This window comes from Dioscorea cayenensis, chromosome 7 (assembly GCF_009730915.1).
Source record: "Dioscorea cayenensis subsp. rotundata cultivar TDr96_F1 chromosome 7, TDr96_F1_v2_PseudoChromosome.rev07_lg8_w22 25.fasta, whole genome shotgun sequence".
NCBI classification, from domain to species: Eukaryota; Viridiplantae; Streptophyta; class Magnoliopsida; order Dioscoreales; family Dioscoreaceae; genus Dioscorea; species Dioscorea cayenensis.
Window position 1 is genome coordinate 25,389,836 of NC_052477.1, and position 14,834 is coordinate 25,404,669.

The 14,834-nt window shown below is 41.2% G+C and overlaps 1 protein-coding gene across 1 annotated transcript; it reads right to left on the reverse strand.

Moving 5' to 3' along the window:
• Positions 1-5,728: 5,728 nt before the first annotated feature.
• LOC120265231 (putative disease resistance protein RGA3) lies at positions 5,729-8,281 on the reverse strand. Its single transcript, XM_039273112.1, has one exon. It carries the CDS (start codon positions 8,279-8,281, stop codon positions 5,729-5,731), a length of 2,553 nt encoding a protein of 850 aa, XP_039129046.1.
• Between the last annotated feature and the right edge of the window lie 6,553 nt (positions 8,282-14,834).

Here is a 14,834-nt window from a genome sequence, read left to right on the forward strand (position 1 = left end):
ATGCGATGTTGTGCACATATTTTGAACTTAATTGTTAAAGATGGCTTGGAGGTTATTTATGAAGCTATTGAAAAAGTTCATGAAAGTGTTGCTTTTTGGAGTGCAACACCTAAAAGGAATGAGAAGTTTGAAGAAACAGCTCGCCAGTTGAAAGTTTCTTGCACTAAAAAATTGATTTTAGATTGCAAGACAAGATGGAATTCTACATACTTCATGCTTAATGTTGTTATTTGTTACAAGGATGTTTTTAAACGCTTGAAGCAAAGGGAGCCTCTTTACAAATGTGTCCCATTGGATGAAGAGTGGGAAATGGCTCAAGAAATTTGTGGCAAACTAAAAATGTTTCATGCTATCACAAAGGCATTTTCTGGAACTAAGTACCCTACTGCTAATATTTATTTTTCCAAGATTTGTGATATTAAATTAGCATCGAAGCAGTGGATTAATTGTGGGCGACCTCATATTCAAGCTATGGCATCAAAAAATGATGGAAAAATTTGATAAATATTGGACTCAAATGCATGTCATTATGAGTGTAGCAACTATTTTGGATCCTCGGTATAAGATGAAGTTATTGGAGTATTATTGCCCTCTTATTTATGGTGATGAAGTGGCAAAGATGGAAATTGATAAAATTCAAAAGATTTGTTATCATTTAATTTTTGAATATTTAGCAAAGTTCAAGATCGGTGGATATGGTGGTTGTTCTGAGTCATCAAAAGATTATCCTACCCAATCATCATTAAGTGAAGAGTCAGAAACAATGAGTAATTTTGATTTATTTGTTGCTTCTACTGAGACTGAAAAGGAGACTGCCAATACGGAATTTGATCATTATTTGGAAGAGCGTTTGATACCAAGAAAAGGTGATTTTGATATTTTAAGTTGGTGGAGAACGGCACTTAAGTATCCTACACTGCAATTGATTGCTAGAGATATTTTGGCAATTCCGGTGTCTAGCGTGGCTTTAGTGTCAACTTTCAGTACAAGTAGGAGAGTTGTGAGTCCACACCGTAGTAGCCTTCATCCCAACACACTTGAAGCATTAATGTGTACACAAAATTGGTTATGGACTCATATGACAGGTAAGTAAAGATGGGTGAAATATGTAAGTATTACATATTTTAATGAATGAGTTTACTTTTCTTATTATAGCTCAAAATAGTTTGATCTAATAAATGCTTATATTCTTTTAGATTCTAATTCAACAACCGCTCATTCTACATGTTACACAATTGGTGATGATATGGATGTGGTGGATGAAGAGGTAAGGTATTAAATATTCAATGCTTAAACGTTATATACATTGTTATATTAATAGAATTTATTTTTTGCTTGATTTATATTTTAGGTTGATGTTCAACATGAGGATGGAATCGTAATTGATTTATGAGTTGATAAGTGTTGAGTTGGTTTTTGTGTTTAACAAATTAATTGTAAGTTGATTATGATTTTACTAGAAGACTATATCATGTTTTTCAAATTTGATTAGAATTTGTTATGTGATATTCTCATATCCTTATTACTTTTCTAATTTGATTGAATTTGTTGTGTGTAGGTTTTAGATTGTGTCAACGGACTTGATTGGCTTTTTGATGTGATTACATAAAGGAAGCTCTACAGACTACGTCTACGTGCCATGAAATCCTAAGACAAGAAGGCTTTATAGTTTATATTCTACATTTCGAGTATCAGACTTATATTAGATTGTAATATTGTACTTGTATGAATTCTAAATTCCATGTTTTGCTTGATAAGCATTTGGAGTATTTTGTTTTTGTAACTTTTTATATGTTGGTTTGTTGAGCTTTATTTTGAATGATTTTTATGGTTTTCATGTGTGTTAGTGTGTATTAGTATTAGAGTTTTCTAAAACAAGCAAAACTTATAGGTATATGGGGATCCCCGTGAGGACGGGAGACAACTCCCCGACGGGCATTCGGGGACGGCCCCGACTCTCACGGGGACGGGGACTGGGAGACCCCTCCCTCCCCGTTACCAGCCCTAATTTGGGAATAACCCATCATAATTACAGACAAAATAAATTCTAAAATTCATAGAAATGCAACATTTTCAAGATACTAATGAAGCTACCAAAGTCAAGACTAATAACCAATCCCCCCATGACGCTTAAGATTGAAATTAGTATAACTTTTTGAATTCTAACCCAAATTAGAAATTTCAATCTTCTAACAAAACTAGACATCTACATCTTTAACATATCCAAATGTCACAATGATTTGAGATCTACAAAATTTAAACCAGCAGTTTTAAAAATCATAAATATGCAAATCAACAATTTCAGACATGCCCTTTCTAATAGAAAATATCTCACAACATATAACTTTAAATAAAATTAAACTTTAGGAGCATATAACTAACTCAAAATTGAACAACTTTATTATCAAACATGAGTCCTGATTCAACTTCTAAGATCCTCAAATTTTATGACCAAAATTCATGCTTTCTGCAGAAATACCATTGAGCACACCTACAGAAATCTGATCATATCTCACAAATTACAACGGTAAAAATTCTGAAATTTGGCAGGGCCAAAGATAAAATCATCTTCTACAACTTTCTTATATAAGTCTAAATCTAAATCAGACTCTACATCATGAAAAAAATAATAAATTATCAAGGGCTGCACAGAAAAGTTATCCTTGTTACCTGGGTTTAAAGCGTATAATTTATAAGATACTTTTGCACAAATTTTTGAAATTTGGTAATCAGCTAAACAAGATCAATATCTCCGATTTTTGCATTGTGATATCTTCCAAATTATGTCTCTAGATCTCCAAAATGAAATAGATATCTCTACTATGCTATAAGAAAAGTTTTTGAAACCTATCAACCTTATAGCCATCCAATTTCTAAGAAAAATCACATTCCAAAGAAAAGCTCTTCAAACCTCAAGAATTCATTATCTTCACTATAGACTCGTACATTCTCAAATTTTATCCCCACAAACCCATATATCAATGGTATCTTCAATTGTAAATTTTGTCAAGGACTATATCAAAAGGGATAATCACCACAATCAACCAAGGATTCAAGATTCTAAACAATCAAGCCCTAATATGCTTCAATAAGTACCGGATCAAATACTCCAACAACACAACTAAGACCAAGAGGATTCTCTCTCACTGATGGTGGCAACAACATCCCATTTTTTTTAAATCCCTAAATAAAAATCCTCAAATTTTCAAGCAAGCTATTATACCAACATTGATTCAAAGCCTGAACAGTCTAATCTCATAATATCAACCACAAAAATTTTGAATAATCAAAACAAACTAAAGAATTATATCTTTACCTCTAACGAGCCCTAACGGAGAAAAGAATTCATCCTCGCAAACCACAAGCAGCGCAAATGGGAAGAAGACGCCGGTTCCCAGTTTCACAATTTTTTTTTAAAAGGCAAGATGTGATCAGAAGGCATGGATGTGGTTGCGACAATGTTTCCAGAACCGGACCGGAAAGTGAACCGGCCAAATAATCGGGTCATGGGTCAATTGGTTGAACCGGATGACCCAGTTTGGTCGAACCGGATGATGTAATATATATATATATATATATTAATACAAATATTAATTATCCAAACCCACATATATTCCAAACTTAATTCAAACATGATATGCCAATATGCTACTTAACATGAACATGATATGCAAAATTATCATCCCACCAATTCACATGTGATATTATATATATAATACATATTGTTATCACCGTCACATCAATTCATATTATAATTGCTTCAGTGCTTGAAAGCTTCTTCCTTTATCGATATTTTATTATTTTTGACATATGACCACCGGCGTGCAGCAGCATAGTTGAAGACATTTTTGGTTAGGCTGCACACGCTGAGCTTACAAGAGATGCACTCTCTCTGGCAACTCCAATAGCCACTGCGGGCCTCTCAACTCTATCTTCACCTCTAGCCATTTTCTACATCTACGACCCTATCTGGCCTCCTTATGTTCTATCTCCGGTCTCCATCTCCAATCTCTCCAAATGCATCTCCTACTCCCAATCTCACACCCACTGTCCTGCTTATCTCATCTACATAGACACCAACTGTGAGATTGTCACTGCCATTTGCGATCTCCACCATCTCTCTAACTTTGACTACTCCCATTTTCTTGATGACAGTCTTGGCGTATATGGAACCGGGGTCAACCCGGTTCGGGTAAAACCGGCCGGTTCGGCGAGTTTTAATGGGTTTGACCAGGTCAACACTCAGTCAATGATCTATATATAACCGAACCGGACTGCTGGCCGGTTCCCGGTTCCACCGGTCCGACCGGCCGGTCCGGTCTGGGTTTCAAAACATTGGGTTGTGAGGTCATGAGTGTGGCGTGGGAAGGCGTGGGAGACATGGTCACATGGGATGGAAGTTTTCAAAAACGGCCAGCTTTTTCTTTTAAACAAAATTTTAAAATAAATAAAAGCTAAAAAAGAGGGGTCCACAATGTTAGTAGCAATAATGAACTCAAATGTGAAAAGGGATCCCCTTGTCTAGATCTTGTTAGCAATAAATATACACATGGAATGCTCCTTGATCATAACATTTAGCCTTGGAGGAAGAAAAGATGTGCATAATATTAGTAATCCAAATTACATTGAATCTTCTTGCAATTAGAATATCCAATAGAAAATTCTTGTCAAGCATTTCGAAGACTTTTATAAAGTCAACCTTAGAGATGTTACCAAGTAGCTTCCTCTTTTGTAGGGTGAAATCAATTCCTTGGCAGCAATAATGTTATCTATGATAATACTACCCATGATGAAGGCCGATTATGATTCATTGACTAACTCATTCAAGATCTAATTTATGATGGAAACAAAGATCTTAAAATTGACCTTGAGGGATGATTTCTTTGAGGTTGATAGGATGAAAGTTGGCAATGCTTGTTAGAGAGCTAACATTGGTAATCAGGGCAATGTTGCCCTAGTTGATAAATTCCAAATTGGCATGACGACAATAGAAGTTGTTGCATAACTTGAAGAGGTCCTTTTAGGCCCTGCTTCAGAATTGTTAGAACAAGAAGATGGTGAAGCCATTCTGTCCGGGGACTTTCTTAGCGCCAAGCGCAAAAGCTGTACATTTAACTTCATCAATGGTGAGGGGCACCTCCAAAGATGAAAAGCTGACCTGAGCTTTGTGTGAGAATAATCTATCCCAATCAGCTTGATCCTGAATGACCTTATGGATATGCACATAACACTTGCCAATGAATTTTATGGAAGATAGAAGATTACATATAATATGCTGACAATGACTTTGTAGTCATCAAAGTTCACGTTATTTCTCTTTCATTGGGCAAGGGACCAAATTTTCTTAAATATCACACTATAGTGAATAAGTTATTGACACCATAGAGCAGAGGGATTTTTTTAAAAGATAAAAATAAAAATAATATGGGTAAGCATGGTCTCGTTGTGAAGAAAGACAAATACAAAAGGAAATTAAAGAAGTAAAATATAAGAAATGATTGTAGATACCATGAGTAAATGTGTAAGAACAACATAGAAGTAATTAAGGGTGTCAATAAAGAGACAAATACACAAGGAAAATGATCTATATGGATCATCCATTCATGACAATACAGTAAAACAAGATTAGCTAGAAGCTAAGGATTTGTTCCCTCCATATATTTGTAAAATCATCCCATTAATTCTCTCAACAAAAAGTCCATTTTTCACCAAAGCACCCATGCGGCCTTCAATAGTAAGAAATCAGGGAAGATTTGTTGGCATTGCATGCAATGAAACGAGGAATTCGAGCAATCTTCTCCCACTCTTCACCTCCTTTCTTAACTCTGTTCAGCAGCCTGTCATTACCAGTGATATCTAGTAATTTAAGCTTGACATTCATGTCTGATCCAAACCATACAGGCAATGAATCCATTGAGACATCCACCAAATGTAAAATCTCTAAACAAGGCATATTCTTGACAACATCCAAAGCAGGACACTTGACAATCTTCAATCTCTTGAGAGCAGGGAAATTGCAGACCTTCTCAATGTTTGTACTACTTTCAATTTGCAAATCCATGATTGACTGGAAATTCTCTAGTGCTCTGAGTCTATCTGCACCTTGTATGACCAGCTCTGTCAAAACTTTGGCACGTTGTAAGCATTGAGGAAGAGACATCAACATAGGACAGTTCCTCAGGAACAGTGATCTTAAAGAAGGGAATGCACTCTTTGGTCCAACCCATTTCTCCCACATGTTCATCTCCTCCATTATCAGACGCTCTAATCTTGGGAAAGCCTTTTCACCAAAAAATTTAATATCTATAGTGACAATTCCCTTGCAACCTGTGATTCGAAGGTATTTCAATTCTGGTAAATCACCCAGTGATGGTAGTTGTACACAGAATGAACAATGTTCAAGAACCAACAGTGTAAGATTGCACAAGTTGTTAGATGAGGAGAACCACTTGGGATATTCAGTGCCAGGAAAACTAGTAATAGTGAGGCGTTTGGTACTTGGAGATGGGCGAAGTTCTTGGATGATGTTTCCTGTGATCATTGGTTTAGGCTCATGACTCCATGACAGTACAAGAAGTTGGAGAAACTTCTTGTTCGATAACATCTGGACATCTCCTCCGGTCTTGGCCATGTTCAAGTTTTCTATGTGGAGTTCCCTGAGCTCAGACAGAGTCCTCAACTCATCCAACAAATAACAACAACCACCAATCAGGGAATTGAGATGTTTCATGTTTTTAATCCCATACGGAAGACGTGCTACTTTCGTGTGAAGAATATCCAGACTTCTTAGGTTGTAAAGTTGTGTTATTCCAGGTGGAATGCTCTCCAGTTTTTTACAAGAATTGAGAGATAAAAATTGTAGGTTGGAGAGGTTTCTGATGGAGTCGGGAAGATTGCGAACTTTCGTTTGAGAAAGATTAAGATATCTGAGGTACCTTAAGAAGCCAATGCTATCTGGTATCTCATCAATCTCTGTTCCTCTGAGATCCAATACACGTACATGATTACTAGTCACTGATGGTTTTTCTAAGAGTATGAGTGAACTTACCTTCCCATTGATATAATGGCAGTGTTGTGTCAATTGTCGAGCCAGCTCTCGGAGAAGTTGATGCATGGTGCATCTCAACTCTTGCTCATGATTTCCAAGTTCTGGTTGAAGAAGATTTCTGGAAACTATCTCTGAGTAATACACTTCTGCCAAGTCCTCCAGAGCTCTGTTCTTTTCAGGTTTTATCAAGCCCTCTGCAATCCACAGCTGGATTATATCTCTACGTTCTCTGGTTCTGTTTCCAGTAAACAGAGCACAGAAAAGGAAGCATTGTTTGAGATGAGAAGGCAGAGCTTCATAGACAGACAAGAAAAATCCGTTCTTTTCCGACTTCATATCATCTAAACCTTGAGTTACTTTCTTCCATTCAGATCTCTTATGTTCTGCAAAAATTCCTCCGAGAAGCTTGACAGCTAGAGGATGCCCATGACATTTGTCTATGCCATCCTTGGCAATGTCCACCAGCTCAATATTGGTCTGAAAATCAAACATCTTGCATGCAAGTGACCAGCTCTCTGTTTCACTCAGCAAAGACATCTTGTGAAGGTGTACTGCACCCAACTCTCTGGCTAAGTCATCAAACCTGGAGGTGACCAACACCCTACTCCCATCTCCACAACTGCTTGTTACAAGCTTCAGAAGTTGATTGCAGAGATCCAGATTGAAAACACCATCAAAAACAAGAAATAGTCTCTTCCCTTGTACAACAGCCACCAGCATTTCCTCCAGCTCAGACATGGTTTCATCACCACAACACCAACCACCAGCCTGGTGTATGATTTCTCTCAACATCTGAGCATAAAGCAAATCCTCATCAGATATAGATAACCAAACCTTCACCTGAAACCAAGCTTGCACAAGCCTGTCATCATATATTCTCCGAGCAAGCATTGTCTTTCCGATGCCACCCTTGCCGGTAATCCCAAACACAAGAGATTTAACTCCTGGTTTTACTGCTGCAAACAAGAGCTTGATCATTTCATCAGCATCCTTAGTGATTCTCCCTCCAACAACCTCCCACTGGGGAAAGGAAGTCATTCTTGAATATTTTGTCTTTGTTCCTCCAATACATTGCAGCTTGTCATTGATCCTCTTAATCCTGGTGGCTATCTCTCCAAGATGCAAGAGTTTTATCAAGTTAGAGAAATGCAACTGGTGTTGTTTCTCTGTGGAGCATTTGTTGAAGATATGGAAGAGATTGAATTCTTGGATGAAGGAGATGAAGGCATGCATGTTTGCTAATTTTTCTTAGAGTATCAGTGCAAGGCTTTTGCTTGTAATGGTTATATATTGTCAACTTGTTAGTTGGTATAATTTGTAGGTGTGGTGGGCGTTGAACATTTGAAGGTTGTGATTAAGATGAGTGATGTTGGTGGGGCTCGATGGACAACATGTAAAACAAGTTTGATGGAAAAGAGAGCGAAATTTCATGGAGCTTCTTCTTGGTTGGGGCTCGAGAAAACGTTTGAGAGGATGAATAAATATAAAATGATAATATATATATATATATATATATATAAAGGGGAGTTAGGAGGAGGAAACGTCTAATTGGGAAAATATATTTTAATTAAAATAAAAAAATAGCAGACACATGAGCAGAGAAGTTTATGAGGAGTTGGGCATCAATGATTGTTGGCAGTGGCATCAGCGATTTGGCAATCAATCTGCAAATGATTGAGTTTAGTGCTTAATTAATTTATCCATGCTTGTTGGGTTTTATAAATAAAATTTTTAATCCATGTTTGTTAGGTTGTAAGTGTTAGATATGTGTATGTATATTAGATGTATGTATATATATACATACGTATACCTGTACATTTAGCTTCTATATGAAGCCCCATGATCACTTGTTGTGTAATATGAGATAAGTAATTGATCTACTTCTCCTCCTCTTTCATTCTTCCCTCTTCTAACATGGTATCAGACTAGGTTTTCTTCTCCGGCCACCTCTCCGGTCATCTCTCCGGCCATCTCTCCGGCCAGTTCTTTCTTCTTCCCTCCTTTCTTACACCTCTTCTTTTCTTCCCTCATTCATACATTAAAAAATCCCCGCCGCCCCAGCCTCGCCCGACCTCGGCCCCGCCCCTTGCCCCACGGCCCGGCCCTGACCCTCGGCCCAGCCCCCTGATCCCCCCACCTCGCCGCCCATCCACCCTGCCCCAGCCACCCCTGCCCGCCCCGAGACCTGCCCTGCAAACACCTGCCAAACCCGCCCGAGACCTCGCCCGAACCTCGCCCTGCCCGGCCCGTCCGGCCCACTTGACCCCGGCTCCCTCGCCCTGACCCCTAGCTCCCGGCCGCGCCCGGCCCCTGCTCGCCGGAAAATCATGATCATCCCACCAGCCCTCCATTTCCTTGAATCAAGGCTTTGTGCCTTTTTCCAAACATATGATGCCAAGCTCAAAGAAGCTCTCTGTCCTCAAAAGCAACCACATTGATTTGATTGTCACTGTACACACGTGATCAAAAAAAATTATTATTATTATTATTATTATTATTATTATATCTATATTTAAATATGGATGGCTATGGATTCAGTGCTCGCAATCTCCATCATTCAGATGTTGTACTTGATGGCACCAACTACATTGCATGGCGGCTCACTCTCAAGCGAATTCTCGATGGCATTCGCGTTCTTCGTCACGTTGACGGTACTAGTACTGCTCCTTCGGCTCCTTCTATTCCTGACACCATTCCTTCCACCGAGGCCTCTGTCCTTCTCACGGCCTTTGAGCAGCAGTTTGAGAAATGGGTTCGCGGCGATTCTCGACTAAGATGATAATCATCGGGACGGTCGCTCTTGATATTCGTACTCGGATTGCGACCTTCCCCTTTGCTCGGGAGATGTGGGATTATCTTGAGCGTCGCTCTCTGTGGTTCGATCGAGCGCAACTTTACACCTTATACCAGACTCTCTCTAGTCTTCGCAGGCGAGGACACCGTCGACCCGATTCTATAGTCGGTAGTGTGCCTTATGGCGTCGAGTTGATGCTCCGACTCCTCCTTATTGTGCTGCTCATGCTTCCCAGATCCTTACTTGTTCTGAGTCTTGCTCTCGTCGCCGTAGTCATGATGGGACACGACGTATGTATGAGTTCATTATGCGCCTTCGTCCTGAGTTTGAGCAAACTCGGGCTCAGTTACTGCATGCCCCCTCGATCTACTCTTTGGATGATGCCTTCACATTTGTTCGTGCTGAGGAAACCCGTCTCCGGGCTTCTATTACAGGGGGAGGTAGTGCTCTTACTGCCCCTCGCCTTCCTCCTATCTCTTCGTTATCATCTACTCGACCCCCGGCACCTTCTGTCTCATCTCGGCCTTCTTCTTCTACACGGCCGAAACGCAGTATGGTTCGTCACTACTGTGGCATGTTTGGTCATCTTGAGCGTGAGTATCGGAAGAAGCAGCGTGGACTTCCCCGTACTGTTCCTTCACCACCTCTTCTACCGCTGCCTCACTCCAACCAACAGGTTCATTCTGTTCAGGGCTCTCCTGCTCTACCATCTCCGGCTACATCATCTTCTCCGTCTCTGTCTCCTGCTGATCATCAGTTGTTGGCGATGTTTCGCCAGTTTCAGCAGTCTCACCTCGCAGATCCCACTGGTCATGCACGGTCAGCTCAGGTTCCACCTTCTGCTCCAGGTAGTTCCTGTCCTCTATGGCTTCTTGATTCTGGTGCTTCTCTTCACATGACTCATGATTCCACTTATCTTCATCATTCTCGTCCACCATTACATATTACACGTGTTCGTACTGCTGATGGCACCCTGCTTCCTATTTTATCTACTGGCCATTTTTCTTCTACTTTCTTCTCTATTCCCTCTGTATCTCATGTTCCTCGTTTATCCATGAACCTTATGTCTGTTAGTCAACTTACTGATTATGGCTGTCAGGTTATTTTTGACCGTACCTCATGTCGTGTGCAGGATCACAGTGGGAAGGTGATTGGAGCTGGCCGCCGCCATGATGGAGTCTATGTGTTAGATACTCTTCATCTATCATCTTCCGCTAAGGATGTTCATCATTGTCATGCTGCCGTTTTATCTCATCATCTGTGGCATCATCGTCTCGGTCATTTGTGTCACTCTCGTCTGTCATCTCTTGTTCGTCTTGGTGTCCTAGGAGCTGTCTCTCCTTCCTCTGATATTGTCTGTCTTGGCTGTAAACTTGGTAAACAGCTTCAACTTCCTTATCCTATGAGTGTATCTCAGACTACTACTCCTTTTGATCTTATTCATTCTGATGTTTGGGGTCCCGCTCCTTTTGTTTCTAAAGGAGGTAACCGCTATTATGTTATTTTTATTGATGACTACACTCGCTTTACTTGGATCTACTTTATGCATAATCGTGGTCAGTTATTGTCTATTTATCGATCTTTTATAGCCATGGTTCACACCCAGTTTGCTGCCTCAGTCAAGATCTTCCGATCTTACTCATATGGTGAATACATTTCTCAGGCTTTTTCGTGCTTTTTTTGTCCTCTGAGGGCACCTTGCCTCAGTTATCTTGTCCTGGGGCTCATCTTCAGAATGGGGTAGCAGAACGTAAGCATCTTCATATCTTAGAGACGGCTCATGCCCTTCTTCTTGGTGCATTTCTTCCTCCTCACTTTTGGGTTGATGCTGTCAGTACGGCTGTTTATCTAATTAACCTCCAGCCTTCCTCTCATCTCCATGATCGCAGCCCGGGAGAGTGTCTTCATGGCACACCTCCTCGCTATGATCATCTTCGTTTTTTTGGTTGTCGTTGTTTTGTTTTGCTCTCACCTCGGGAATGGACCAAACTCACCGCCCAGTCTGTCTCTTGTGTTTCTCTGGGATATAGCCTTGCGCATAAAGGTTATCGTTGCTATGATCCTGCTACCCGTCGTATTCGTATCTCTCGAGATGTCACATTTGATGAAGCTAACCTCTTTTATACCCCTCCTTCTTCTACTGAGTCTCCATCTCCCTTGGTTCTTTTCTCTTTTCTTTTCCCTCCCTTTTCTCCTGCAGATACTTCCCCAGTGCCTTCCTCTCCTCCTCTCCTCACTTCTCCAGAGCTTCTTAGTCACTCCTCTCTTGACCCTCCTTCTCCACTATCTGTTGAGTCTCATGCTGTGTCTACCACTTCTTCTTCACTCCCTCCTGCTCACCCGCCAGTTCGTTTACTTTACCATCGTCGAGATCCCACTGTGACTCCACCAATGCCGGTCCTCTCTGACGCCTCCCCTACTATTGATCCAGCTCCTGAGGTATCCTCCCCTCCTTACTCTTTACGAGATCGCTCCACTTTACATCCACCATTGCCCGTTATGCTTCTTCTAGCACTAGTATCTCGAGATGTCATTGAGCCGGTACCCTACGAGGCGGTTCGATCCCCTGAGTGGCGGACCGCCATGACTAAGGAGCTTGATGCCTTATCTCGGACTCACACATGGGATATTGTCCCTCTCCCTGCTCATGCCATTCCCATTACTTGTCATCTGGATTTATCGGGTGAAGACCCGTTCGATGGATCTCTCGGCGCTATAAAAGCGCGTCTTGTTGCTCACGGTTTTCAGCAGGAGTATTGTCGTGACTATGAGGAGACTTTTGCCCCTGTGGCCCACATGCACACTGTTCGTACATTAGTTGTTGTTGCCACTGTTCGTCGGTGGGTTCTTCATCGACTTGATGTGAAGAGCGCCTTTTCTTCATGGGGACCGAAGAGGAGGTCTACATGACTCCTCCTCCTAGCCTTCAGGTGCCTCCAGGATCTGTTTGTCATCTTCGCCGTGCTCTCTATGGTCTCAAGCAGGCTCCTCGTGCCTGGTTTGAGAGATTCAGTACAGTTGTTGAGGCTGCTGGATTTACTTCGAGCATCCATGACCCGGCAGTCTTTATTCATTCTTCACCTCGTGGCGGACCATTCTTCTTACGTATGTGGATGATATGATTCTTCTTGGTGATGATTACGCTCATATCACTTTTTGTGAAGCGAAATTGTGTGAGACCTTCTTGATGGCTGATCTAGTTCCGCTCGTTATTTTACGGGTATCGAGATCACATCTCATCTTGATGGTTACTCGATTATCTCAGCGATACACTCTTGATCTTCTTGCTCGCTCTTGCTTGACCGATACTGCATCTTTGCCGCTACACCGATGGAGTTGCATTTGCGACTTCGTGCTTCGATGGAACTCCCTTACGGATCCTACTCGCTATCGGCATCTTGTTGGTAGCTTGGTATATCTTCTTGTTACACATCCCGACATCTCTCATCTTGTGCACATTCTCGATCGGTTTGTTGCGGCTCCCACCTTTGTTCATTATGGACATCTTCTTGGCGTCTTTGCGATATCTTAGTAACTTGTCTCGCGTGGTTTGTTCTACTCACAGCGAGTCCACTCTTGACTACGAGGCCTATTCGATGCTACTTGGGGGCAGCTCCCACGATGATAGGGTCTACATCACTTTGGCTAGTGTATCTTTCTAGGGTCTTCCCTTGTTGTTTGGAAGACTAAGAAAGCAGTTGTTGCCAAGTCTAGTCTTTGAGGTGAGGTTCGTGCTTTGGCTTCTACAGTATAGGAGGTGCTTTGGATTCGCTCCATTCTAGAGGATTTTAGTGTACCGATTCATTCTCCTATTCCTATTCACTGTGATCGATGCAGGGAGCCCTTCGATTGCTGGCGATCGAGTCAAGCATGGTGACCAAACACATTGGTGTGGATGCGCACTTCACTCGTTGTCATGTTCGTGCTTATCTTTGTGTCGCTTCATTATCCGCCTCTCGAGGTTCGGTGGCTGATTTCTTCACTAAAGCCCAGACACGTGATCAGCATCTATTTTTGTTGTCCAAACTCAAGACACATGATCCGCCTTGAGTTTGAGGGGGGGGTGTTAGATATGTGTATGTATATTAGATGTATGTATATATATACATATGTATACCTGTACATTTAGCTTCTATATAAAGCCCCATGATCACTTGTTGTGTAATATGAGATAAGTAATTGATCTACTTCTTCTCCTCCTCTTTCATTCTTCCCTCTTCTAACAGTAAGGATGTTTTGAGTACTTTTATGCAATGGATATGTATTTATTTTGTATGGAGAGTGATATACGGAAATGTTTATTTTAGATAAATTTAAAGACCATTGAGTTTATCTTAGTAGTCTGTTTGCATCTTAGTTGTTTTAGTCTCGCGTCTTCCTCATATTTAGTATTTTTTTTAATTTTTAATAAAATATGATTTATTTATTTTTAAATTCAGGGCTTGTTTGGCTGCAAAATAAAAAAATATGACATAATTTTATTATGTAGGAATTGCAGGTGATTATTACAGAAATTATAGCATATTTTATTCTTACAGAATGATTGTTTGGTTACTAAAATAAAAAAAATTACGAAGATGGACCGGTCGGCAACTAGACCACCGGTGGACCTGTAGCCAATCGTCGGAAGTCGGACGGAGCACCGGTGGATCGCCGGTGTGTCACCGGAGGCCACCGGGGCGGACCACCAATGGATCACTGGTGTGTCACCGAAGGCCGCTGGACCGGTGACTAGTTGTCGGAAGCCTGGCGAACCACCGGTGGATCGTCGGCGTATCACCAGAGGCCGGTGGACCGATGATCGGACCGTCGATGGACCGATGACCGATCACCGGAGGTCGGTTGGACCGCCGGCCGGACCGGTGGCTAATCGCCAGAGGATGGCCAAGCCACCGGTGGACTGGTGGCTGGTTGCTGGATCAAAAGAGAGAGTTTTTACAATAAAAAAATATTCCACTAAGAGTGGAATATATTTTTATGTCATAATGCCTA

Bases quoted from the DNA above. Each gene is read 5' to 3' on its own strand.
- LOC120265231 (XM_039273112.1), bottom strand. From the start codon at position 8,281: ATGCATGCCTTCATCTCCTTCATCCAAGAATTCAATCTCTTCCATATC.